The 26,023-nt window shown below is 26.6% G+C and overlaps 5 protein-coding genes and 2 pseudogenes across 5 annotated transcripts; all 7 read left to right on the top strand.

The window, feature by feature from the left end:
* Window positions 1-294: 294 nt before the first annotated feature.
* Window positions 295-4,248, top strand: LOC141524958 (uncharacterized). Its single transcript, XM_074239151.1, has 10 exons — window positions 295-1,179; window positions 1,245-1,344; window positions 1,443-1,553; window positions 1,626-1,781; window positions 1,867-1,908; window positions 2,653-3,509; window positions 3,585-3,684; window positions 3,763-3,873; window positions 3,958-4,113; window positions 4,192-4,248. The coding sequence occupies exons 1-10, from the start codon at window positions 353-355 to the stop codon at window positions 4,246-4,248; spliced, it is 2,517 nt and encodes an 838-aa protein (XP_074095252.1). The 5' UTR covers window positions 295-352.
* A 768-nt stretch (window positions 4,249-5,016) lies between these two features.
* Window positions 5,017-6,603, top strand: LOC141524921 (odorant receptor 10-like). The gene is made up of 5 exons (XM_074239098.1): window positions 5,017-5,774; window positions 5,859-5,958; window positions 6,053-6,163; window positions 6,292-6,447; window positions 6,528-6,603. The coding sequence occupies exons 1-5, from the start codon at window positions 5,017-5,019 to the stop codon at window positions 6,579-6,581; spliced, it is 1,179 nt and encodes a 392-aa protein (XP_074095199.1). The 3' UTR covers window positions 6,582-6,603.
* Window positions 6,604-7,180: 577 nt separating this feature from the next.
* Window positions 7,181-13,985, top strand: LOC141524957 (uncharacterized; annotated as a pseudogene).
* On the top strand, window positions 9,470-11,486 carry LOC141524920 (uncharacterized). Its single transcript, XM_074239097.1, has 5 exons — window positions 9,470-10,281; window positions 10,429-10,531; window positions 10,606-10,716; window positions 10,802-10,957; window positions 11,197-11,486. Exons 1-5 carry the CDS (start codon window positions 9,470-9,472, stop codon window positions 11,245-11,247), a joined length of 1,233 nt encoding a protein of 410 aa, XP_074095198.1. The 3' UTR covers window positions 11,248-11,486.
* Window positions 13,986-14,772: 787 nt separating the features above from the next.
* LOC141524956 (uncharacterized) lies at window positions 14,773-21,884 on the top strand. The gene is made up of 11 exons (XM_074239150.1): window positions 14,773-15,602; window positions 15,748-15,847; window positions 15,912-16,022; window positions 16,113-16,268; window positions 16,357-16,398; window positions 19,539-19,546; window positions 20,038-20,844; window positions 20,924-21,023; window positions 21,356-21,466; window positions 21,570-21,725; window positions 21,782-21,884. The coding sequence occupies exons 1-11, from the start codon at window positions 14,773-14,775 to the stop codon at window positions 21,833-21,835; spliced, it is 2,475 nt and encodes an 824-aa protein (XP_074095251.1). The 3' UTR covers window positions 21,836-21,884.
* On the top strand, window positions 16,955-19,290 carry LOC141524918 (uncharacterized). The gene is given in 6 exon segments (XM_074239094.1): window positions 16,955-17,581; window positions 17,583-17,789; window positions 17,791-17,984; window positions 18,051-18,201; window positions 18,744-18,980; window positions 19,168-19,290. Coding segments are annotated over 6 exon segments (1,248 nt in total). The 5' UTR covers window positions 16,955-17,182; the 3' UTR covers window positions 19,228-19,290.
* On the top strand, window positions 21,773-25,802 carry LOC141524925 (uncharacterized; annotated as a pseudogene).
* Window positions 25,803-26,023: the final 221 nt, after the last annotated feature.

The raw sequence follows: 26,023 nt of genomic DNA, 5'->3' as shown, positions 1-26,023 counted from the left end.
CATTACCTTCACTATAAACAATGACTGTTCTTTCAGTTTTACCTTTTACAAAAATAAAACTCGATTTAAACGGTCTCGTTGATTATCGTATAAAAATAAACATAATTTGTCTTTTGTATTTCATGGAAAATTGAGTAAGTTTGATGACCCATGTAAATTATTAGTCATTACCAAATTGAAATGTACAATCCTATAATTCAAACTAAATTATACTTGAATAATAAATTAAGTTTAAACGTACATGCGTACTTTGAATCGACTTATTTTTTTCTACCAAGCTTGACAGTCTATTTGTAGTCAAGCTCTTGTTTTCTTAAAGAGTATTCTAAATTGACGTGAAAGATAAATATAAATGGAATCTCTTTCGATTTCGATGGAAAATAAAAATAATAGTAAAACTTTTAAGTATCAGAATTTAAATTATAAATCTGATTCAAATTACGCGGTAAAAGTAGCTCGAACTCTTTTAACGCCACTTGGTATTTATCCATTACACGGATCAGATACGAGTTTAAGTAAATTTCTTGTAAAAATTCAAATAATAATAGTTTTTGGCTTAATGTTATTTCTGCTAGTACCTCACTTTATTTGGACGTTTTTCGATGCTGAAGATCTTAAAAAATTGATGAAGATAATAGCCGCCCAAATTTTTAATTCATTAGCTTTGATTAAATTTTGGACCATGATAATCCACAAAAAAGAACTGAGAAATTGCTTGATTCAGATGAACAATAACTGGAAAAATGTATTGTGCGAGGAAGACAGATTAATCATGGTTAAAAATGCTAAAATCGGTAGATTCTTTACAATAGCATATTTAAGTTTGTCATACGGAGGTGCCTTGCCGTATCATATTTTCTTACCATTGTCAGCTGAAAGAATCGTTAAAGAAGACAACAGCACTCAAATACCATTACCGTATCCTACTGACTACGTATTTTTTGTTCCTGAAGATTCTCCTGGTTACGAAATGCTATTCGTAACGCACATTATTATCAGTACGATGATTCTATCAACAAATTGTGGAATATACAGTCTTATAGCTACTTACATCACGCATGGATGCTGTCTCTTTGAAGTAGTTTGCCGACATTTGGATGAGTTTTCAAAAAACAGTACAAATGCTGCTTTGAAGACAGAGCTTTCTTGGATTGTTGATAATCATAATCGAGCTATTGAGTAAGCATTTTTAAAATAATCATTTTCAGGGACAATTTTTTAATGCAAGAAGAAATTTATTTTAGATTTGCAGGAGTACTTGAAAGTTCGCTTAATATTGTGTTTCTCTGTGAAATGGTTGGGTGTACGGTTATAATTTGTTTTTTGGAGTATGGTGTTATTATAGTACGTACAAAATTAATAAAAAAAGAAAAAAAAACTATTTTAAGTTCAGATCTACAATTTTCAATAAAAAATAAAATTAAAAAATTAAAAAATTTCAGGATTGGGAAGACGGTCAATTATTAGGCTTGGTAACATATGTTATATTAATGACATCTATCTTCGTTAATTGTTTTATTATTTCTTTCGTTGGGGAACGTTTAAAAGAACAAGTATTTATAATAATTTTAAGTAACAACTGCATCTAAAAATTTCAACTACTTACATTATTTTCCTGTTTAAAGAGCATTAGAGTTGGCGAGCGAGCCTACGCAGCACACTGGTATTCTTTACCGAATAGTTTTGCGTATGATTTAATGCTCATAGTGATAAGAACAAGTCAACCAGTGACCTTATCTACCGGTAAAGTCAGTGACTTATCACTTGCAGGATTCGCTGGTGTAAGATTTTTTTTTTTTTTAATTTATATTAATTACAATTACTTTCTAACAATCAACAGCAGCCTAATAAAATTTTAAATAACAGGTTGTCAAAACCTCGGCAGCATACCTGAATTTCATCAGAGCTGTTGTCTAAAGCCTCGATCATTTTTCAGCCAAATAGTCACGAATATTAGAAAGATTTCATTATCTTTTAGTAGTCTATAAATAAAACTGAATCTTCATTTCATATTTATGATACATATTATTATATAATACGTTCTCTAACTTAAAAATATTAAGCATTATCATATCTTTTACAGCAATGTAATTTTAAATAATTTTTTTAATTTTATGACGGAAAATACAATTCTTCAATTTTCGATAAATACCTGTTATGTGCATCTACACTTACAAACCAGTCAATTGCTCTATTTAATTTTTTTTCTTAACTCTCTTATTATTTAAAAAAAAATCATTCTTCACAAAAATAATTAATAGTTAATAAAAATACACTTTGTCGTTAAATTATTTTCCAAAAATTTTTTTATCCCGTCAAAATATTTATGCTCTTATTTATGGTTAAATTTCTAATAAATACTATTATTTCTAATATTATACTTTCGATACTACAGCATAAAATTCACCCGGTGATTCACCTCTGATCTAATAAAAACAAATTACCATAATTGTGCTTGAATGATGTAATTTTGTAATTTAATCAACTTTTTTATTCACATACATACGATGTTCAATTTAAATAGAGCCTATTACAAACTTATAATTTTTATAAGTTGATATTTTCATTCAATTAAATTAATAAGTTAATAATTTGTGTACGCAAGCGTATTGCAGTATATTTTCTGTATTTTAAATCTCTTAACTGTCCAAGAATTGTGTCTTCATTTCTAAAAGTAAAGACCGAACGTTAAATATGAAGCAAAAAGCATTAGCGAATTCAAAAGTTTATCAGGAAAATAATAATTCTGTGGAAAAAGACATAGAATATGCAATTCAAGTAAATCGATGGCTTCTTTCTCCTCTTGGTATTTGGCCATTGTCATCAAAATCAAATTTACTCAAAAAAATAATTCAATACTTAATAATAATTATATGTTCATTGCTATTAATATTTATAATTGTTCCTGGAAGTCTTCTTACTTATGTGAAAATAAAAAATTCTGCAATAAGAATAAAACTAACTGGAGCATTAAGTTTTTGTGTTATGGCAATAATGAAGTATTATTCACTAGTTTCGGGGCGTAAAAATATTTCAAATTGCATTCAGCACTTGATTTCAGACTGGGTGCAAGTAAATTCATTGAGTAATCGTGAAATTATGCTGAATTATGCTCAGCTAGGACGTTTTGGTTCGATAATTTGTGCTATTTTTATGTACGGTGGAGGTTTATTTTACGCAGGTATTCTTCCGCACGTATCTCCAAGTGTCAAAAATGAAAACAATGTCACTATTAGGCCAATTGCATACCCAAGTTATTTTTTAATTTTTGATCCACAACAAAGTCCAGCTTATGAAATAGTTTATTCTTTGCACTGCTACTGTGCATTTGTAATGCATTCGGTTACAAGTGCAGCCTGCAGCCTTGCGGTGGTTTTTGTGATGCACGCATGTGGACAATTAGATATTCTTATTGCTTGGTTGAATAATCTGGTGGATGGTAATGGAAACACCCACGGAATCAATGGAAGATTTTCAGAAATAATTGAGCAGCATACAAAAACTCTTAGGTATTTATAAATTACTCTATAAAATTAAGACTTACCTCCAAAAATAATGTAACATTAAATTTTTTGTTCCAATAGATTTATTGCTAGTACAGAAAATGTTCTATGTGAAATTTGTCTCGTTGAAGTTATTGGGTGTACTTTAAACATTTGTTTTTTAGGATATTATTTGATGTTAGTGAGTAAATAATTGAATTAATCATTAATAACGACGTGCATTCTTATTACTAGCTATAACTTAAATTTTTTGATAAAGGAATGGGAACAAAGTGACGCAATTGGAATAATGACTTATACAATTCTTTTAATATCCTTTATTTTTAATATATTTCTTTTCTGCTACATTGGCGAACTTCTTAAAGCTAAAGTATAATTTTATTTTTAGGGTTGATTAATAATGATTATTTTAAACTGGCAATTTTATAATTAAAAGTTTTTAAATTTAACGTAGTGCAGCGAAGTTGGAGAAACAACTTTTATGATTGATTGGTATCGTTTGCCCGAAAGAAAAGCACTTGGATTGACTTTAACAATCGCAACGGCACAAAATCCAATCACAATAACTGCGGGAAAAATTTTTGATCTTTCGTTAAATGGTTTTTGCACGGTGGGTATAATGTTCAACTTATTTTCCTTTTTAATTTCCAAATGTTATTACTTAAATAATTTATTTTTTTAACTTAAGGTAATTCGAACATCTGTTACATATTTAAATCTTCTTCGTACATTTATGCTGGAGTGAAATAAAAATTTTATTTCAATTACATCGATTTATTTAACGTATGCTGTCTCGATTTTTAGGATATCGTTATGTTTTGTGTTTTTATTGAATTTTATTTGATGAATGGAATAAATCGCCGAATTATTTTGATGGAAAAGTAAAATTTTAGTATGTAAATTAAATGTAGTAAAAATTTGTTAAAATTTTATTTTATTATTTGGTTGCTAAAATTTACCATTAACATAAATCGCCAATTTTTTAATTCACTATCACAAAAATTGTAGAAAATTTTTATTTATTTATTTATTTTTTTTTTTTTAATTTTTGAAAAAAAAAAGAATAAATTTTTAAAAAATTATTTTTAGCACTTGATAAAAAATTATAAAAACCCCCTTGCAATAAAACAAGTCCATGTAAAAATAGGATCGTAAAACTTTATAAAAAAGTATAATACGTGCTTTTTAAAAATAATTACTAAGAATAAGTTTTTCTACTCATTAGTATTGATATGGGATGATTGGGAGAAAAAAATAACTGTTAATTGATTTCTTTGTTGCAACTGTAGGAAAGTAATTTTATTTAATGGTCATTAAATGACTATTAATGGCTATTAAAACTATCAGTAATTTTAAAATAAAACTTAAAGTTCAGTGCGCAAGCGTAAGTATTATTCTTCAATGTTATCGAAAGAAGAAGAGTCAGTTGAATGATAAATTTCCAGCAAAGAAAAATTTACTAGAAAAAATCGTTGATGGAGAGAATGTGAAATATAAAATGAAAAATTCAACAATGATTAATGAGAATTATGCATTGCAAATCAATCGTTGGTGCCTTGAATCACTGGGAATATGGCAATTTGTAATGAAATCGTCTTACTTTGCAAAAATAATGGCTGTTTTTTTGATTATTATTTCTACATTTTTACTAGGATTTATTATAATTCCGGGTATTTTATTCGCATTCGTTCTAATTAAAGATCCTGCGATAAGACTCCAGGTTTCTGGAGTTTTAAGTTTTTGTGTAATGGGAATTATGAAATATTATTATTTAAATTTAAAAAAAGGGCAAATCAGTGACTGTATAAATCATTTAATTTCTGATTGGAAGAAGATTAATAATTATGATGACAAAATGATAATGATAAGCTATGCAAAATTTGGCCGTTATAGTTCTATATTGAGTGCCGTATTTATGTACGCAAGTAGCGTATTTTACGCCGGAATATTGCCTTTTATTTCACCAGAAATGAAAAATGAGGATAACATTACAATGAGAAACTTAGCATATCCTTGTCACTTTATAATATTTGATGAACATGAAAGCCCAGCTTATGAAATTGTTTTCTTTACTCAGTGTTGCTGTTCTTTTGTGATGGCATCAATAACCAATGGTGCTTGCAACTTAGCTACAGTATTTATAATGCATGCTTGTGGCCAGTTAGAAATTTTAACGTCGTGGTTGAATAATATTAGAAATAATGATAGCGAAAGTAAAGATATGTACTTAAAATATTCTGCTGTTATTGAACAGCATGCGACAACTTTGCGGTAAGATTTTAAGCCATTTTTATAATTTATTATTTTTTTTTTTTTTTCATAATATTTTGTATTAATTTTAATAATATTTTGTAGATTCATAAATAAAGTTGAAAAATTATTTCAACAAATTTGTTTTGTTGAGGTTGTTGGGTGTACCTTAAATATTTGTTTGTTAGGATATTATACGTTACTTGTAAGTATTTTTTCAATTTATCACTTCTCCAATTAATTTTAATTTTATTATGAATTAAATTTTGATTTATTTTATAAAAATAATAATTTTCAAGGAGTGGAATGCAAACGATACAGGTGGGATAGTAACATATCTTCTGCTATTAACATCGTTTGTTTATAATATTTTTTTATATTGTTACATGGGTGAACTGCTGACGCAAAAGGTTAATCTTGAAAAATTTTACCACACTGCACAACTTTTTTTAAATATAATTAATTAATATCCAAAAAATAGTTAATCTTTTTTTTGCTCGAAGAAAAAAATTTTTGATAAAAAAAAAATTTTTTTTAGTGCCAGGGTGTAAGTAATGTGGTATATTTGACTGATTGGTATGAGTTACCTGTAAAGTTAGCTCGAGGATTCATTTTATCAATTGTCACAGCTCAAAATTATGAGCCTTTAAAAGCGGGAAAATTGATATACCTCTCTATAAATACTTTTGGTACGGTGAGTACAGAAGAAACAATGAATAAAAAAATTTTTTTTTGTTATTACATGTTTTTATTTACAACTAAATTATATTGCAGGTAATTCGCACGTCAGTGGCCTATCTTAATATTTTACGAACATTTATGGCGTAAGCTAATGAATAATATTTTTCCTCAGTCTCATTAGAAAATAATTTTATAGAAAATTAATAACAAATGTTCACTGACATGAATAAAAATTAGAATATATTTTATGAAGAAGGACTTAAATTTTTGATGGATAAAAAATTATGTCCATATTTTTTCCTTAGTATTTTTTAAATAATTGAAACCCCAAAACCTCTCAGTTGTGAAAAAAAATTTTTTTTTAAAACTACTTTTATTTAACAGACATTTTTTAAAAACATTCAATATAAAATAATCTTTCGAGTTTCAAATTTTAATCACGAAAGAATTTTTTTTTTTCACTTTATAATAAAAATTCGTCCTCACAGGTTCATTACACAATGAATGTTCTTTTATCAGACATTAAAGAAACTATAAAAATAACTTATAAATCAATGAAGACTAAGGCAAACAGTTTTTGTGGATTATTCTTGATAAAACTTTTTTATATTTTTTCGACAACTTTTTACCCCCTTCAAATATTAATAGAATTAATTTATCGAAAACGCATGCGCTGTAACAGCAACTTTTCGTAATTAAGCATAATATTATATTAGTCCGGTGTATATTTTCAAGTAATAACAATCATGAGGAATGAAATAGAAATTCTCGGTCCCATTCCTGACTTAACAGAAAAATCTAAAAGTGATATAAAATATAGTATAGAACTTATCCGCTGGTTTTTAACACCCATTGGAATTTGGCCAACAAGTTCAAATACTTGCGAAAAAATTCTGTCTGAAATTTTAGTGATCGTTAGTTTTTGTTTAATATGTTTCCTCTTAATACCATGTAGCCTACATACTTTCCTCGATGAAAAAGATTCACGGATGAAAATGAAAATGATTGGCCCTTTAAGTTTCTGCCTCATGGCCATCAGTAAATATTGTTTTTTAGTGATGAGAAAAGAAAAAATTCGTGAATACTTGAAGCACATCCAAACAGACTGGCGCCGAGTTCAATTATCGACTGAACGAGATATAATGCTTACAAATGCTAAAGAAGGTCGTTTCATTGCTAATCTTTCAGCAATATTTATGTACGGAGGAGGATTCTTTTATCACACGATAATGCCGCTGACAGCTGGTTCTTTTGTGATTCCTGACAACATTACTATTCGCCCATTGACGTACCAAGTTTACGATCCTCTCTTTGCAGCTCAAAAAACTCCGTCTTATGAAATTGTCTTTACCATTCAGTGGTTTTCAGGTTTTGTACTGTATAGTATTACAATTGGAATATGCAGTTTAGCTCTGTTCTCCATGCATGCGGACAACTTAAAATTGTCATGTCACAACTGGAAAATTTGATTGACGGAAGAAATGAAAAAATTACTAATATTTTGGAAAATCGAATTGCTCAGATTGTACAACTTCATCTTCGGGCTTTCAAGTAATTGCATGATACTCTACTATGCGAAAAAAAATTAACTTAACGCAAGAAAAAAATTTTTGAACCAAAAAAATTATTTTTAAGAGCTTCAGTGGCTTTAATTAAGACAAAAAATTCTTGAATCAAAGAAATTTCTCAGATCAAGATTTTTTTTTACTTAAATCAAGAAAATGAAGCTCTTCAAAGTGATTTTTTTTCGTTCAAAAATTGTTCTCTGGAATCAAGTTAATTTTTTTTTAATTATCCACGAGAATAAACGAATAATTATGCCTTATTTATAAACATTAATATTAATAATTATCAGTTTTATAGTTTGCACTGAAAAAATTTTAAATGAAGTATGCCTTATCGAATTCATTGGCTGTACTATGAATATATGTTTTCTTGGTTACTACTTTATGACAGTAAGTATTTAAAAAAAAAAAAAAAAAAAAAAAATTTAATATGATCAGATCTTACAGTTTTGATTTTCAGGAATTTGAAAGAGCGGAAACAATAGCTACCGTCACTTATTGTGTTCTTCTGGTGTCGTTTACGTTTAATATTTTTATTCTTTGTTATATTGGTGAAATGCTAACTCAACAAGTAATTGGTTTCTTTATTATTAATTAATCATTTAGTTCGATTATTATGTTGAAGATTTTGAAGATCAACTAAAACCAACAGTGCTACACATTAATGAATATAATGGAATTTTCATAATTTTTAAGGGTCTTAAAGTTGGACTAACAGCTTATATGATCAATTGGTATGAATTATCAGGAAGGAAAGCAAGAGATTTAATATTACTTTTGACAATAGCTAACTATCCTAATAGTATAACAGCTGGAAAAATGGCTGAGTTATCTTATAACAGTTTTTGTGGGGTAAATATAGAATTCATTTACTTACTTCATCGTTAAATTATTTATTTTTAGTATTAAGCTTACTTATATTTTGATTTTTTTTTTCTTCAGATTCTTAAAAGTGCAGCTGCATATTTAAATTTGTTACGAACTGTTGTAATGTAATTATTTTGATACTAAATTTGAATGAAAATGATAAAAATCACTTAATTATCTAATTACTGATCTCTAAACTCCGTCAAAACTTTTAAAATATGAAAAAAAATTTCTTTACTTCAAAACAATATAAAAAAAAAATTGATATCCGACATAACTAAACAACGAATAAAAATCCAATAAAGAAATATTAAACGTACTCTTATTTTTGACAGAAACAGGTGCCACGGAACTTTCGATTAATTTTTTTTTATTTTTGTGTCAGCTGCTATAGTCGCAACTTTGCAAATTATTCTTATATACCATTTAAAATAGTGTTCGAAATATCGAGAAATTAATTAAAATTTTAATTATTCAAGCTTGAGCTCAAAAGTTTCCGAGACATGCGCAATAAATTTTATCCCTCCTACAATTTAGAGTCAAGCTGTGAAATTAAAATTGTTTAGTCGAGTTTAATAAGAGCTCGTACTGTCGAGAACAATAATGAATCAAAAAAGGAAAAAAAATGTTAAGACAAAAGGAACGACCAATTCAACAATTTTCGACGATATTGAGTACACTCAACAACTGTTGAGTATATTAGCGATTTGGCCGCTAGTTTCAAAATCATCCACCATAAAAAAAATAATTTCGGTAATTCATCTCTTGGTAATAATCGGTAGTTTAATTTGGAATATTCTTTTTCGCTGCATATTCATTTACATTTATGTCAAGAAATTTGACGATCAAATAATGCTAATCGGGCCTACTTTTTTCCGAGTGATAATTTTACTTAAATATTTGGCTATTATATACCATCGTCGAACGATAAAAAAAATAATAGAGCACATAAAAACTGATTGGAATAACGTGGAATGCCAGGAGCAACAAAATATTATGATGAAAAATGTACAAGTTAACAGACAAGTAACTCTGGTTTTTGCATTTCTCATGTATGTAAGTGGGGCTTTTTATAACTTTGTAATGCCTCATATAATACCGCTATTGACTCATCGTGGTTCAAGAAATTCAACTCAACGATTGACCATTTTTCCTGGTTACAATGTGCTTTTTGATGTTCAAAAGTCACCGATATACGAAATAACATTTTTTTTTCATATATTCAGTGTATTTGCTGGTTTTTCGGTACTTATTTGCGCCTGTAATCTTACAATTGTTCTGGTGACTCATGTCTGCGGACAAATTCAAATAATAATTACTCAGCTAAATTCCTTGATTGATAATTTTATGAAAGACGAAAAAACTGTATTTATCGAATTTGCATCGTTAATCCGACGTCACGTACGAGTCATAAAGTAAGTTGATTTTTTTTTTTTAACGAAAAATTTTCTCCTACATTTCACAATCAAATCGAGTATTTTGACTCCAACTATTAATACGTATGAATGAATTAATGTATGGAAATAAATGTTCATATTTTTCTTGATTATTTCAACATATAGATTTTCAAACAATATTATCAAAGATGCTCTTTACGAAATTTGTCTTGTGGAAATCGGCGCATCGTCAATACTTATATGCATTGTAGAGTTTCTTTTTCTCAAGGTAAACATCATAAATCATTACTTCTAATAAAGCAACACAAAAGTACATATTTGATTTATTAATTTTCGTTACAGATGATAGAAAATAAAAATTACGCAAACATAGTACCATACGCTATGCTTTTGGCAAGTTTAGTTGCGAGCATACTTATAATTTGTTATTTCAGTGAACTTCTTGAGAGTCAGGTATTAAATTATATATTTTCGATTTAATTGTACTGTTTTAAACTACCATGAATGCTTTATAAGAGAAAAAAATTATCTGTAACAGTTCATCGAAGCTGGAATGCAAGCATATTTGATTGATTGGCATCAACTACCACCAAAAGCAAGAACATATTTGATTTCAATTATTATCATATCTCAACGCTCATATAAAATAACTGCTGGCGGGATAATTGATCTATCGTATGTTGCTTTTGTGCAGGTAAAAGTGAAATAATCAATTGCAACAGAAAGATATGAATTTAAAAAAATATCAGATTGCTTACTTAAAGAACTAAAGAAAGTAACAATTAAAAAAAAAAAAAAAAAAAAAGATGTAAAAATTTGGCAGTTACTCTGCTTTAAAATAGAACTTTCGGGTTGTTGCACCCAGTAATATTATAGTTTTGATAATTTTAGGTCTACGAAATAGATCTTATTGATAAATTTAATATTTTTCAGATTCTCAAAACCGGCTTCGCATATTTACAACTTTTGAGCGCGACGATGTAAATACGGAAAAAAATTCCAAAATTTAGTCTGACCAGAAAAAATAAATTAACTCACCATATCTGAAAGCTTGTGGAATAAGCTTCAATTTTCATTTTCCTGGATCAAAAATTTTTTGTTAGATTTTCATAAAAATTATTTGTGACTAAAAATATCGATATTATTGAAAACAAAGAAACAAAAACTTTAGTTGATATTTAAACTTTTGTTATCAAGGGATATTTTAAGACTAAAACACTCAGTAAGCCTTTGTTTCAGTTAAGGATATTTTTAAAACTTAAAAACTGTTGTAAACTTTTATTTTACTTTAGAATATTTAAAAATTTTTAAAACTGTAGCAAAATATAAACTTTTGTTTTACTTTCAAAGTATTACTAAGAGGGTAGTTTGTATGTACAACTAAAATTTACATCTACTGTATATTTACAACTTTTTAACGCATGCGCAAAAATAGTTAGCTTCAGAAGAAGTAATTTGTGAGCAGCACTTCTTACTCATTTTTAATCAGTTTCTATTCAACATCTATTCAATATAGTAACACAATTGTTGGCTATTTCTGAAACATAGTTAATCATTATTACTGTCAAAATAAAAATTATGATTATTAAAAATAGTGAGCTTTTGGAAGACATAAATTATAATTTAAAATTAACAAAATGGATACTTAAGCCTCTCGGAGTTTGGTCGTTTGTTTCGAGAGATTCTAATTTAACTAGTAAATTAACGTCAATTTTTATTATTTTTGTAAATTTATTCATAATGTTCATAACTTTTCTGCCGTGTTGTGTACATATGATCTACAGAGAAACTGATCCGCCTGTGAAAATTATTTTAATGGGACCTTTTGGTTTTTGTCTTACCAATTGCTGTAAATATTACTTTATAATGTATCGCTCTAATATTATAACAAGCTGTTTAAATCATCTCGAAACTGATTGGGCTAGAGTAAAAACTGAGGAAGATCGACAGAAAATGATCGAAAGTGTTAATTTAGGTCGTAACATCACTAAACTTTGTGCAATTTTTATGTTTTCTGGCGGTGTTTCATACCACACATTTATGCCTATGTGGAAAGGTAGTACATTAAATGAACTTAACGAAACAATCCGACCGCTTGTTTATCCAGGAAACGAAATTTTTTTCAACTGTCAAAAAACTCCAATCTACGAATTTATTTTTTTTCTTCATTTCACATGCGGTATGGTAATGCAAACCATTACAACAGGAGCTTGCCACTTAGCTGCTATATTTGCTACTCACGCCTGTGGACAAGTTGACATACTCAAGTCACAATTAGAAAATTTGCTAAAGAAAGAGAATTCAAAAATAAATGATACTATTGATAATCGCATCACATCTATAATACAAAGTCATGTTAGAATTTTAGAGTTAATTTCTTCAATATTTTCGTATTCTTTTTCATTTATTCGATTTTTTTTTTTTTTTTACTAATAAAATTGTTCAATATTTTTCAGTTTCTCAAAAAGTATTGAAAGAATGTTACGTGAAGTTTGTCTTGTTGAAGTTGGAGCATCTACTATGATTATTTGTTTACTGGAATATTACTGCATGACAGTAAGATTAAAAAAGCTTTTTTTACAATTATTGATGATGAAAAATAATTTATATAATTTTTAATTTTAATAACAACCCGTCTTTGATTATTGACAAAAACAGTACACTTGTTAAAAAATTTACTAGATTGAAAAAAAAAATTTGCACCAACAAAACCATTCAGAAGAATTTTATTATTTTGAGCTAAGTTGAAAAATTTTTCAACCGAGAAAAAATTCTTGAAATTCTTCAAAATAATTTTTTTTGGTTCAAAATTTTTTCTTTGGAGCAAATCGATACAAAAGTATCGGTAATTATCTTGCAATAATTTGCATATCAAAACAAATAATTAAAAATAATATCTGAGCTTTCATTTTAGTTTAAAAATTTAAATTTTACTATTATTTGCAAAGAAATTAACACCAAAATTTTCTGCAAAAATGGAGAAACATTTTTTTTTGTCAAGTATTTAGTCTAAGAATAAAGTAAAAATTTTTTTATCTAAATTATAACTATTTAGCACTTAATATCTTTATAGGAATAGAGTAATAGTGAAACAATAAATATTTTGACGTATTTAATGTTACTGACAGCATTGACCTTTAATATATTCATATTTTGTTACATTGGAGAGATTTTAAACCAACAGGTAATCTAAACTCGTATGAAAAATAATTTAAATGAAGTATCCTCAAAATTATTTCTATGAACATGCACTAAACAAGTGCATTTATTAGTTTTTCCAACCATATTATAGTTTTTGATCAAAAAATTTTATTCAACAGTGTTCTTCAATTGGAGAATCCAACTATATGATAAATTGGTATAAAATACCTAAGAACAAAGGTAAATATTTGATGCTCACGATTGCCGCGTCAAAGAATCAACGTCAATTAACCGCTGGTGGTATGCTTGACCTATCTCTCCGCAGTTTTGGCAATGTAAGAAGTATTTATTCATTGATAATTCAATTTTTTGGCTCTTGTCTACCCACAAAATTTTTTTCTCCCGCCTACTTATTTATTAAAAATAAATTTTTTTGACTTTCTAATTTATACCTTGTTTCAGATTATCAAAACTTCAGTAGCGTACTTAAATATGCTTAGAACTGTGACTGAGTAAAATAATAGATGATTGAAAATATTATTAAAACTACATGAAAAATAATTATAGAAAAAAAAATTTTTCTATTCACAAAATCAAATAGACATTTCTTAGAATCAACGAAAACTATTTATAAAAATGTTATTTGACGCAATATAAACAATTTTTATAGTACAATATTTTTTTTAAGTATAACAATAGTTTATTTTTTTATACAAGAAATTTAATTCTTCAGTTTACCTACATACCTACATACTTACATCCCTTTCCTCTCAATGAATAAGTCATAAAAAATATTTTTATGAAGAATAAAAAAAATTTACACTACTAAAATAATATTTTGCCGCATTAATCAGTATAATTTTGCCGTAATAATAAATTTTTATGTACTGCTAACTATTGATGAGACAAAAAAAAATTTTGTTTAGTATTTACACATAAAATTATGAAAATAAAAAATTTTTTTATAGTAAACACTGTGAACTAAATTTAAGAAAAAAGAATACTATTTTTAAACACAAACACTTGCGAATACTTGCAAAGGCTTAATCTTTTTAAAAAAATTCAAATTAATTGTATGAATAAATAATTGACAAATTAATATTGTATCCAGAATAAGAATTATTGAAGAATCGTTTTGTCAATTATACAGTAGCTTTAAATAATTAAACTAAGTAGATGTCTTTTTTTTCTCTTATGCTATCAACTACAGTATTATATTAATTATAATAGGTGATAATCAATAGTAAGAAATATAAGATACTAGGCAAAAGTTTATGAATTTGTCTTGTGATAGTTTAATATACCTTTTTTTTTGTGCCATTGCTTATATGTCCAAATTTTTTCTAAGGAAATAATTCATTAAATGAAATGGAAAATTTAGACAAAAAAAAATTAATTGAAGAAAATTCAAAGCACAATTTTGGAGTTATTAAATCAATCAAACATACACGATGGCTTTTCACATTATTAGGTCTGTGGACATCGATATCAAATAACACAACAAATACGGAAAAGCATATTAATAAAATAACTAGAATCGTTTATGTGGGATTGACGATATTTGTCATCGTCCCTGCTTTGTATCATTTACTGTACTATGAAAAGAATTATAAGATAAAAATTGCATTTCTTGGGCCTATTGGAGTTTGTATAGCAACTATTTTGAAATATCTTGCAGTTATTTATCGACAAGAAGCTATTAAAAATTGTTTTAACGAACTAACGAAAGACTGGAACAGAATAAACAACGATTTAGAATGGAAACTCATGATGAAAAATATAGAAAAAGGCAACAAAGTTACTGTTTATTTTGCGATATTTATGTTCGGTGGTGGGATTTCACATCAAGCAGCGGCACCATTTTTACCTGGAACGCCGCTTTCTTTGCTGCGAAACACAACAGATAAGCCGCTTATCTTTCCTACTTCAATGTATGATGGCATTTATGATACTCAACGTACTTGGATATATGTAATCACATATATAAATCACATTTTAATGGGCACAATTGTATGTATAATGACAGTTGGTACTTGTAACCTCGGTGTTATTTTTGTCACTCATTTGTGCGGACAAATTCAAATAATGATTTCCAAAGTGGAATCCCTCGTTATTACTAATAATAACAAGGCCGTTAAAGACGATAATTTTCATAAACGGATGGCTGAAATTATCATTCTTCACAATAGAGTTATCGAGTGAGTTTTCAAAATACTTGTACGGAAAAAAATAAATAGCTAATAAATTAATTAACTGCACATCTAAATTGAAATATGCCATATTTTGTAAGGCAGTAAAATTTTTTCTTATGATTATTACTATTTGCCACTTGAATTTTTATAGTTTATCACAGAATATCCAAATAATTTTGAATGAAGTGTGTTTCATTGAAATTTTGGCGTCAACTATTATTATCTGTCTAGACGAATATTATTGCATGATGGTAAAAAACGATGTTTATAAATTGCTGATAAAAAATGATTATGTCGTTTCAATTTAATTTATAGGTATGGAGATACAATGAAATGTTTGGCTTTGCTATCTACATGACGCTATTAGTAGCATTTGTATCGAGTGTTGGAATATTTTGTTACATCGGTGAACTACTGAAAGAGCAAGTATGTAAAGTGAATTAATAATTCTTATGACTCCAATGTCAAAAAAATACTTAAAAGATTCTTACAAAAATGTTTATACCTTCTATGCAGTGTAATACAATAGGTCAATCAATCTACATGGTAAATTGGTATTTGCTTCCATCTAAATTTACTCGAGATTTTATTTTCATTATTGCGATGACACAACACCCAGGTAAAATTACTCCAGGCGGTTTAGTAGAATTATCCTGTAATGGTTTTACTTCTGTGAGTAACTGAATCTATATAAATTTTACTACACTATTAAATCTAACATGATTAAATAAATAAGTAACTATTTATGATTTACTTTAAGGTTCTGAAAACGTCCGTTGCGTATTTCAATCTCATGCGTATGGTAGAAATATGAAACTTTATTTATTGATTGATTAATTCCATTATTAAAAATGGCTTGATTGTTATACATAGTATTTCTCTAATCAATTGACTGATAATGTTGATTTTAAAAAAAATTTCATTAAATTAAACAATAAACTTATTTTATTCAAAATCTGGAGTGATTAATATTTTTACTTTTTATAAATACCAAATTTAAATCAGTATAGACCTTAATTTAATCCAAAAATTATAATTAATTATCACTGTTCATAAATTATCGTAATAATTTATAAAAAAAAAATTTTTTTTTAACTCGGAAAATTTTTCAATTTTTTTCTCAACGAAATTAAAAATCCAACTTTTTTGTTAAATTTCGTGGCTTAAAATTCAACTTTCAAGAAAAATAATAAAAATCTCACATAATACATGCACACATCGAGACGTAAGCTCCCAGACATTCAGTTGAATTAATTATTGAGAGCTTTCGATCCTCTTCAGGCTAAGGAACCAGACTAGTTTTAAAACAAGCGCTAATTTTTTTTTAAACTCTCATTCAATTTAAATTTCAACTCCATTGAAAATTCATTACTACTTTAATACATTGACAAATCTTATTATTTATTATTGCTCTCATAAATAGCTAATAAAAAATTTATAATTTATCATTGATATTATCTAAATATACTGTTTTAAAAGCCTTGTAATTCTTTACACGTAAGCGCGAATCTTTATACCATACAATTATAAGAATAAAGTTCACTTAAATGAGTTATAAAGCGCGCTTTATTACAGAACAGTGAAATATGAATCGATCTTTTGAAAAAATTAGCCACCTGAGTCGCTCAAATAACTTACACGTGTATAATGCGTTCAAATATACCTACTGTTATTTGAATTTGATTGCAATTTGGCCACTATTATTTCAAAATTACAATTTAAAAAAAATATTCACAATCATTCACGTGTCTGTTATTATTTTTGTTCTTGTATGGCAAATAGTTTTTAGATGTTATCATATATATTTATATGTGATCGACTTAGATGATCAGGTTACTTTACTGGGCCCTATGCTATTTATTTTGGTGTCATTACTCAAATATTTATCACTTCTTTATCGCGGTAATTTTATTACTAAATCTATAAAACATATTTACACCGATTGGAGTATAACACAGTGTCAAGAACAAAAGGATATTATGATCAAAAAAAGCCGAAATAAGTACAAAAATAACTTCGATATTTTCGGTAATCATGTACGCTGGCGGACTATTTTATAATTTTATAATGCCTCATGTGATACCACTTATATTTAAAAGTGATGATCAAAAAACTTCTGAACGACTAATTATTTTTCCTGGTTACAATATTATAAGAATATTTGGTTTATCTCCGTTTTATGAAATAACATATTTTTTTTTATATTATTGCGACATTGTCTTGTTACACGGTTCTCGTAGGCATCTGTAATTTACTTGTATTTTTACTGAGCCATGCAGACAGTCAGATTGATATAGTTACAGTTCAATTCAATTCACTGATAAAGGATGTGAAGTTTTCATACGCAAAAATGTCAACTATCATACGAACTCACGATAGAGTACTTCAGTAAATTTTAAAATTAAATTTAAGTATTTATTTGACTGAACGTAAAAATATTATTTATAATTTTAGATATTCTAACAAAATTCTCAAAAATGTTTTATCTGAAATTTGTCTCGTAGAAATTGCTGCAACTACTATACTTCTTTGCATTTCTGAATTTTCTTCTCTAAGGGTACGTAAAGAATTAATTTTTTTACACAGAAAAAAATTTTTAGCTGAAGTTACATATTCAAGAAAATTTTTTAACAAAGAAAAAAAATCCTGAAATTGTTTTGTGACTATTGCGTAATGAACAAAGAGCCATTCGACTACACACCTGAAGCGGAAAGTAGATTCTGTCATTGATACACAATAAGTCAGTATACTAAATTATTTTTAAAAATTCACTTACATTACTAAGAAATATAAATTAACATCAATTAATTAGTAATTCCCCGAGTTGAAAAAATTAATTTAAATAAACTTAACTGCTATTCTAAAACAATTTATTTAATAAGCTCACATATTTTAATCTCTTCCTTTAGACTAAAAAAAAAAAAAAAATTAAAAAAAAATAAAAAAACGGATTAATTCAAAATTTCATCAATAGAAAAATAATTTGAGTTTAAGTAAAAATTTAATTTTTTTTCTTCAACTTAAAGATATCGCGTACTTAATTCAATTAAATTTTTTTGCAAGTCTTTTTGCGAATTTATTCAAAAATCTGAATGATCCCTTGTCAAGTATATTACTCATTGAAAACTGCAAAATATTTTTTCTTAGTATAGATCTATACTGTTTTTTAAGTATAAAATTTTTACGTCAGCTTTATCTACAAATTTTTTTTACAAAAACCCACAAAAGTTTATTGAAGTTGGAAATCAATTATACATGACTGAATGGTACAGGATTCCATCTAAGGCAAGAAGATATTTTATTTTCATAATTAATATGTCTCAGCGGCCACAAAGAATAAGTGCCGGGGGAATAATTGATTTATCCTATATTACCTACATACAAGTAAGAATTAATCAATTACATTATAATTTATTGCACAAAATTTATTTTATCCTGATTAAAAGGCAATTTTTCTCAACAATTGATATTAAATTACATTCCTTTAATAAAATAAAATTAATTAAATTTTTAATGCAATTGAAATTAATGTTAATTAACAGCCGTTCCTGATATATATATATATTTTCAGATCATTAAAACTGGATTTGCATACTTACAAATTCTAAGAGCTTCGAACACGCACCAATAAATTTGTTTTTCCAAAAATTTGTCGAACATAAATTTTAGGAGTGGAAGAACACAATGACATGATTTTTATCGGTAAATTTCGTTTTATATACATATTAAAATATAAGAACTTACTGTTTATACCTTGGTAAAAAAATATATGAATAATAAAAAAAATTATTAAACATATAAAATATTAGAGGTGACAAAATCAATAATTTTTTCAATAAATATAGTACCCGAAGATTAAATTAAAACCTGATTAAAAAAACAGTTTCAAAATTATTAAAAAAAAAACGGAATTTAAATTCTTTTGAACTTTGTCTTTTATAGTCAATCCCGTGAATTTTTTTTTTTTTTTATTTTAACCAGGAAAACTTTATTTCTTCAACGTCTTGAAAGCAACAGTAAAAATAAAAACAACAAAAAGCTTAATTAATGGTAAGATAATTTATCTTTCGTATTGCGACTTTGTGCAGGTGTAAAAAAACTACGCCTTCCTATACCCTAAGTTTTAATTAGATATAAGTTATAAATAAATCCGTAGAAATCAATAGTAATTTCTCAGTCATAGCATTATTTATTTGACAATATTATGAGAAAAAATTTAATATTTTTTTCAACAAAATCAATAAAAAAAAAACGGTATTCATCAATAAATTTGCATTTACATCTATAAATGCAACTTCATTTAATTAATTTAGTGCGAACATTATTACAAGATAAAGCATCAAAAATTTATTATTGACTTGCGCATTACATCTAACAAAGATATCTATTCTAATATCATTAGCGATATGTATTAAGTAAAAAATATGTCTTTATCAAAAAGTGAAACTGAAAAAATTTTAACGCCAAAAAATAATAATCGGAGCGACGTAGAAATTTACGTGAAACACACACGATGGTTATTTTATATTCTTGGATTGTGGCCTTTTATGTTTTATGCTTTAACGAGGCATAAATTATGTTTAGCTGCGGTAATACAGATTATTTGTTATATTACGTTGTTTTTCACAATAATTCCATCTTTCTATCACATGTTTTGGTACGATAAAAGTGTCAATGTGAAAATAGCTCTGTTTGGTCCCACAGGAGTTTCTGTAGCGTGTGTTTTTAAGTACTTTGCAATTACTTACCACTTGAAAAATATTAAAGAATGCCTTAAACAAATTCAAAAAGATTGGGAAATGACAACAAATAAGAATGATTGGAAAATTATGGTAAATTATGCAAAAAAAGGAAATAATGTAACTTATTTTTGTATTATCGTTATGTATGGAGGGGGAGTTTCTCATCAATCGGTGGCCCCCTTTTTACCCGGTAGTCCGACAACTTTACTACGTAATTCATCAGATCGCCCGTTACTTTATCCCACATCAATGTTTGATCCTTATTTCAACACTCAAAAGTCTCCTATCTATGAAACATTTTATTTATCACACATTTTAATGGGCGTTGTTGTCTGCACTATGATGGTTAGCACTTGCAATCTTGGAGCTATTTTAGTCACTCATATTTGTGGTCAAATCGAAATAATTATTCAAAAGCTCCAGAATTTTGAAAACTATCAGAGTAATGGAGAAAATTTTGACCAAAGTATTTCAGCAATTATTCAACGTCATAACAAAGTTATCAAGTAAGATTTATAAAAGAAATTTCATTTTAGATTTTGTTTTTTATTATTATTTTTTTTTTTTTTTTTTTTTTTTTCACAGATTATCAGTATTTACAGAGCAAATTTTGCGTGAAGTGTGTTTAGTTGAAGTTGTTGCAACTACTTTATTTATCTGCATGGATGAATATTATTGTTTATTGGTAAATATTCAAATATTTACAGTTTTAATGCGAAAAAATTTAAAAAAAAATTCCCCTACACTAAAAAAAATACTTTTATTCAATTAATAATTTTTTGGTTAAAAAAAAACTCGATGGCAATTAAATATTCTATTATAATTAATTATTAATTTCAGAAGAGAAGAGCATCAATATTTTTCTTTGGATAATCTTTCAGTAAAAAGACTAAAATTATCCGAAAAAAAAATTTTTTAATGTTAAAACTAAAAAATAAAATTAAAAAAATCTAATCGCAATATTTTTTTAATCAATAAATTATTTTAATTAAAATCGATAATTTTATTTTTATACAGGCTTGGAAAAATGATAATCAAATTGGCTTAATGATTTATTCTACATTATTAGTGGCATTTATTTTTAATATTTACATTTTTTGTCATATTGGAGAATTATTAAAACAACAGGTAACAATTTTCTTCAACTATTTAATATAAAAAATTATTAAATAATTTTTTATAAATCATTTCATCGAATTACTTAAGAGTACAAGACTTATGAATATTGCAGTTTGGTAAAATTGGAGATTCTATTTATGAAATCAATTGGTACAATTTTTCTCCAAAAAATTCTTCAAATTTAATTATGATGATAGCTATAAGCCAAAATCCTCAACAAATAACAGCTGGTGGTCTCTTTGAGTTATCATTCAAAGGTTTTTCTAGTGTATGTACAAGAAATATACATTTTTTTTTATGAATATTTTTAAATTTTATTTTCAGGTTTTAAAAACATCAGTGGCATATTTAAACATATTGCGAATGATGGAACTTTGAAAATTTAGTTCTAATTAAATGATGAGCTAACTGCTTAACAATATTTTAAAATAAAAAGAGAAAATATAAAAATAAAAATATAAAAGTGTAAACTTCTGTATTAAAAAGTTATTGACATAAAAAAAGGCTTAATTGCCTGGTGAATATCTTCCGAATGTCTGAAGTATTTACTATTCCTCAATATTTTAAAAACGCCAATAACTAATATACATATTCATTCACTCACAAAACAATATTGATTAGTTTTTATAATTAATTTAAATATAAATTACTTACTCAATATATAATAGTAAAATTTATATTAATTTTCGATATTTTATTGACCATTTTTCTAACGTCAACATTTTATACTAAAAAATATTATTTTCGTTTCTTCTAAACATCGTAATATAAAGAATAAAAAAAGAAGAATGTATAAAATTTAAAACTATGGACGCACTAAAAACTTATCACTGGAGTATGAGTACTGAGTACTTTAAATAAATTATAAACTTGAATCGATTTAAGCTGCATGAATTTTAATGCCTCATCAAAAGTGACATCAGTACTTCTTCTTTATTTTTTCAACCATGTTGAGGATTTATGAAAAATGTATGAATAATTTAAATATCCTAAAGAGGGAGCACTTTAAATTAAAACTATATTCTAAAGTTCACAAAAAATTTATAGTTCTAGTTATTTATTAACGTATCTTTTTTTGATATTTATGAAAATTATTATTTTTTTTTTTTTTTACAATCGCGAGATATAAACTAAATTTCATAAGCAGATGTGGAAAAAATTTTAACATAACAGTATCATGGCTCGAAATCAGGGAGAGACGATATTATCAAATAGAAGTAAAAATTCTCATAAACATAGAGCTGTTAAATACACATACTTTTTTTTTAATTTATTAGGAATTGGACCGTTGACAACTAAATCATTGACAATTACAAAAATAGTTTCTTTCATATGGTCAGTTACTATTGTAGCTATTGGCTTATGGGAAATGTCCTTTAAATTTATCTATGTGTACTTTGACGTAACCGATCTAGATGACCAAATGGATTTGCTCGCTCCAGTTGTGTTGCTTGCTGTAATAATATCAAAATATATGTCTATAATATATCGTCATGACACCATAAAAAAGTTCACGAAACATATAGTTGATGATTGGAGTATGATTGAAAATCAGGAAGAAGAAGATATTTAAAAAAAAAATTTAAACATGAGTAATAACATAACTTTCGTATTTGCAGCAATGATGTACGTGAGTTGTGTGTTATATGATTGCTTTATGCCTCATGTGATACCTTTTTTATTCAATCGTGGTGTTCGAAATACTTCTGAACGAATAGTTATTTTTCCTGGCTATAATGTTGTATTCGACGTCGATTCATTTCCGATTTATCAAATTACTTATCTTTTTCATCAATTAACTGCGTTATCCGCCTATACAATTCTTATCATCTCTTGTAACTAAATAGTAGTTTTGGTTACTCATGCTTACAGCCAACTCGAAATAATTACGAGTCAACTCGATACATTGTTAAATAAGTTTTCCAAAGAAAAAAATTTCCCTTACGCAAAATTGTCATTTAAAATCAGTCGTCACGTCAGAGTGCTTGAGTAAGTTTTAATAACACTTTGAACCTTGTAAATATTTCTATTGTTATGTAAAAATTTATGTTAATTTACAGGTAATTAATTGTTTTATTTTAGTATTTAGTCCTAGCGTATCAGGCTAATAGACTGGGAACTCCGAGTTTCATATTTATTGAGAATAATAGGTTTGTTGAATAAATTGTACGTGGAATAATTTTAATACATATATTGTTTAAATCAAAAATTAATATCATTAGTTAAATTACAATAATTACAATTATTACACAGTGATTCAAAGTTAACCCTTCTCTTTCATATAACGATTTTACAATATTTTTAAATTCACAAATATTAGTTATTAGTTATTTATTTAAAATGTACCTGATAAAAATTTATGAATCTTGTTGATTTGACTTATTCTTTTGATTTGATTCACTTCACAATTATACTTTACGATGTTAACACTAGGATGTCAGGACAACGAGAGAGATTTCCTTGAGAAAATTATAAGGTGTCGAATTTTAGGGCGTTACTAATTTCCACTCATTGGGGGAACCGAATGTCCAATTATTTGTCTATTTTCTTGGGCCCTCACCCTCTCTCTTAAGTTGTTCAAAAATATCGTATGAGTCCCCTCTACTTGGGTCAGAGCGCAATATATTTTTCTCACTTACTCTTATGTTCTATTAATCATCTATGTGTTTGTGTATACGTAAGCGCATTTACGCATAGACAAATACATACATTCGTACTGTTTAACAAGAATTTATTTATTAAAAATCGTATGAATAAATGTGCATGTACTTGAATCTAGCATCTCTTTTGTTTTCTAAATTTAATTATTATTTGTAGAAATATTTCTATTTTATTAATTTATAAGTTGTATTATTTTAGAATTTCGTGGTTTAATAATTGTTCATTTTAAATTGTTTAACTTTTAAGTTCTATATTTTTTTATCTGTTTCATATTCGTAAAGTTCATTTCTCATTTTATGTTCAATTTTATTATCTAAAAATTATAAAAAAACGTTATTAAAATTTCTTTAGACATTTGTCTTAACACTCAAATTCGGTGATTGAGTTACTCTAAAATCTTTTGGTTTAAAATAAATCCCCTTTTATCTAAAGTTTTGTCATTACTAAAGTATTTCTTATTTGTTTGAACATTATTTTAGTTATTTACTATTATTTTAACATTTTAACATCCGAATAGTTATTTAGCTAAATTATTTATTATTAATTATTATTTAACGTATTTGTTATCATTATTATTTAAACTATTTTTTTCCTAAACTTATTTACTATCTAGACTTTTATTTTTTTTTTTTGTATTATTTATTTTGGGAGTTCTTATTTTACTTATCTAAAGATAATCTAAAAACTTTCCCAAAAACATTTTGTGTACTTAGGACTATTTGTTCCCTGACGCATCCGAGATAGCCTAAGTACAGTAAAATTTTAGAGAGAGATCGGACGAGACACTTAATGATCACACTCGAATTATCCTTTAAAAAAATGAAATAGAATCATACTCGATTTTTATAATTCATAAATATGTAAAGAAAAATTCTTTACATAACACTATCCAATGCACTGAGAGAAAAAATTTCTTCAGAAAAAAATAAAAATTTTTGTGACAAGAAATTAATTTATAAAAAATTTCCAACAATTTTGATTTCTTCAGCTAAGAAATAAAATTGTTGAAAATTTCCAGAAAATTAATTTCTTGTCACAAGAATTTCCATATTTTTCAAAAGAAATTTTTTTTTCTCCATGTGGTAAATTGATCTTTATTTATTTTAGATTTTCGAATAAACTTTTGAAAAAAATGATATTTGAATTATGCCTAATCGAAGTTGGTGCTTCTTCTATTCTTCTTTGTATAGATGAATTTTGCGTTTTAAGGGTATATGGATATAATTTTGACATTTACATTATGATTTAATATTTATTACTTACAACAATTAAATTTTAGATGTTAGAAAAAAAAGAATTCGCAAATATGACATCTTATATCATGATATTTTTTTCTTTGAGTTTAAACGTACTCATAGTATGCTATTTTAGCGAACTTCTCGAGGCTCAGGTATTTACTATATTTATATATTCACATAATGGGTAACAAAAATGAAATTGTTTTTCTAAAATAAATCTATAACAGTTTATGAGTATAGAGGAAAAACTTAATTCGGTTGAGTGGTATAAAACTCCAGTAAATACAAGACAGTATTATAATTTGATTATAATTATGTCTCAACAGCCTCAAAAAATTAGCGCAGGTGGAATCGTTGATCTGTCTTTTATGACTTATCTTCAAGTAAGTTTAAAAAAAACAATTCAATAAGTGTAAGTTATTTTCGAATGTTTTTTATTAAACATTTTTTTTTTTTTTTAGATATTGAAAACAGGATTTGCTTACCTACAACTTTTACGAGCAGCGAATTTCTAAAATCCTTCTCAAAAATCATATGAATAATTTCAAATGCAGTTTTATTGTGAAAAGAAAATATAATTCCGAAATAGTTATTTTCGATACATGTGCGCAAAAGTAGAGATTCTGACGGCGTGAAGTGACGTCACGAGTTTGAGACTATAGGCGCA

Source organism: Cotesia typhae, unplaced genomic scaffold (genome assembly GCF_013202065.1).
Source record: "Cotesia typhae breed Kobodo isofemale line unplaced genomic scaffold, CoteBio_Ctyphae contig_23, whole genome shotgun sequence".
NCBI classification, from domain to species: domain Eukaryota; kingdom Metazoa; phylum Arthropoda; class Insecta; order Hymenoptera; family Braconidae; genus Cotesia; species Cotesia typhae.
Note: the sequence above shows the minus strand (reverse complement) of the source record. Positions and strands in the feature narration are given on the sequence as shown.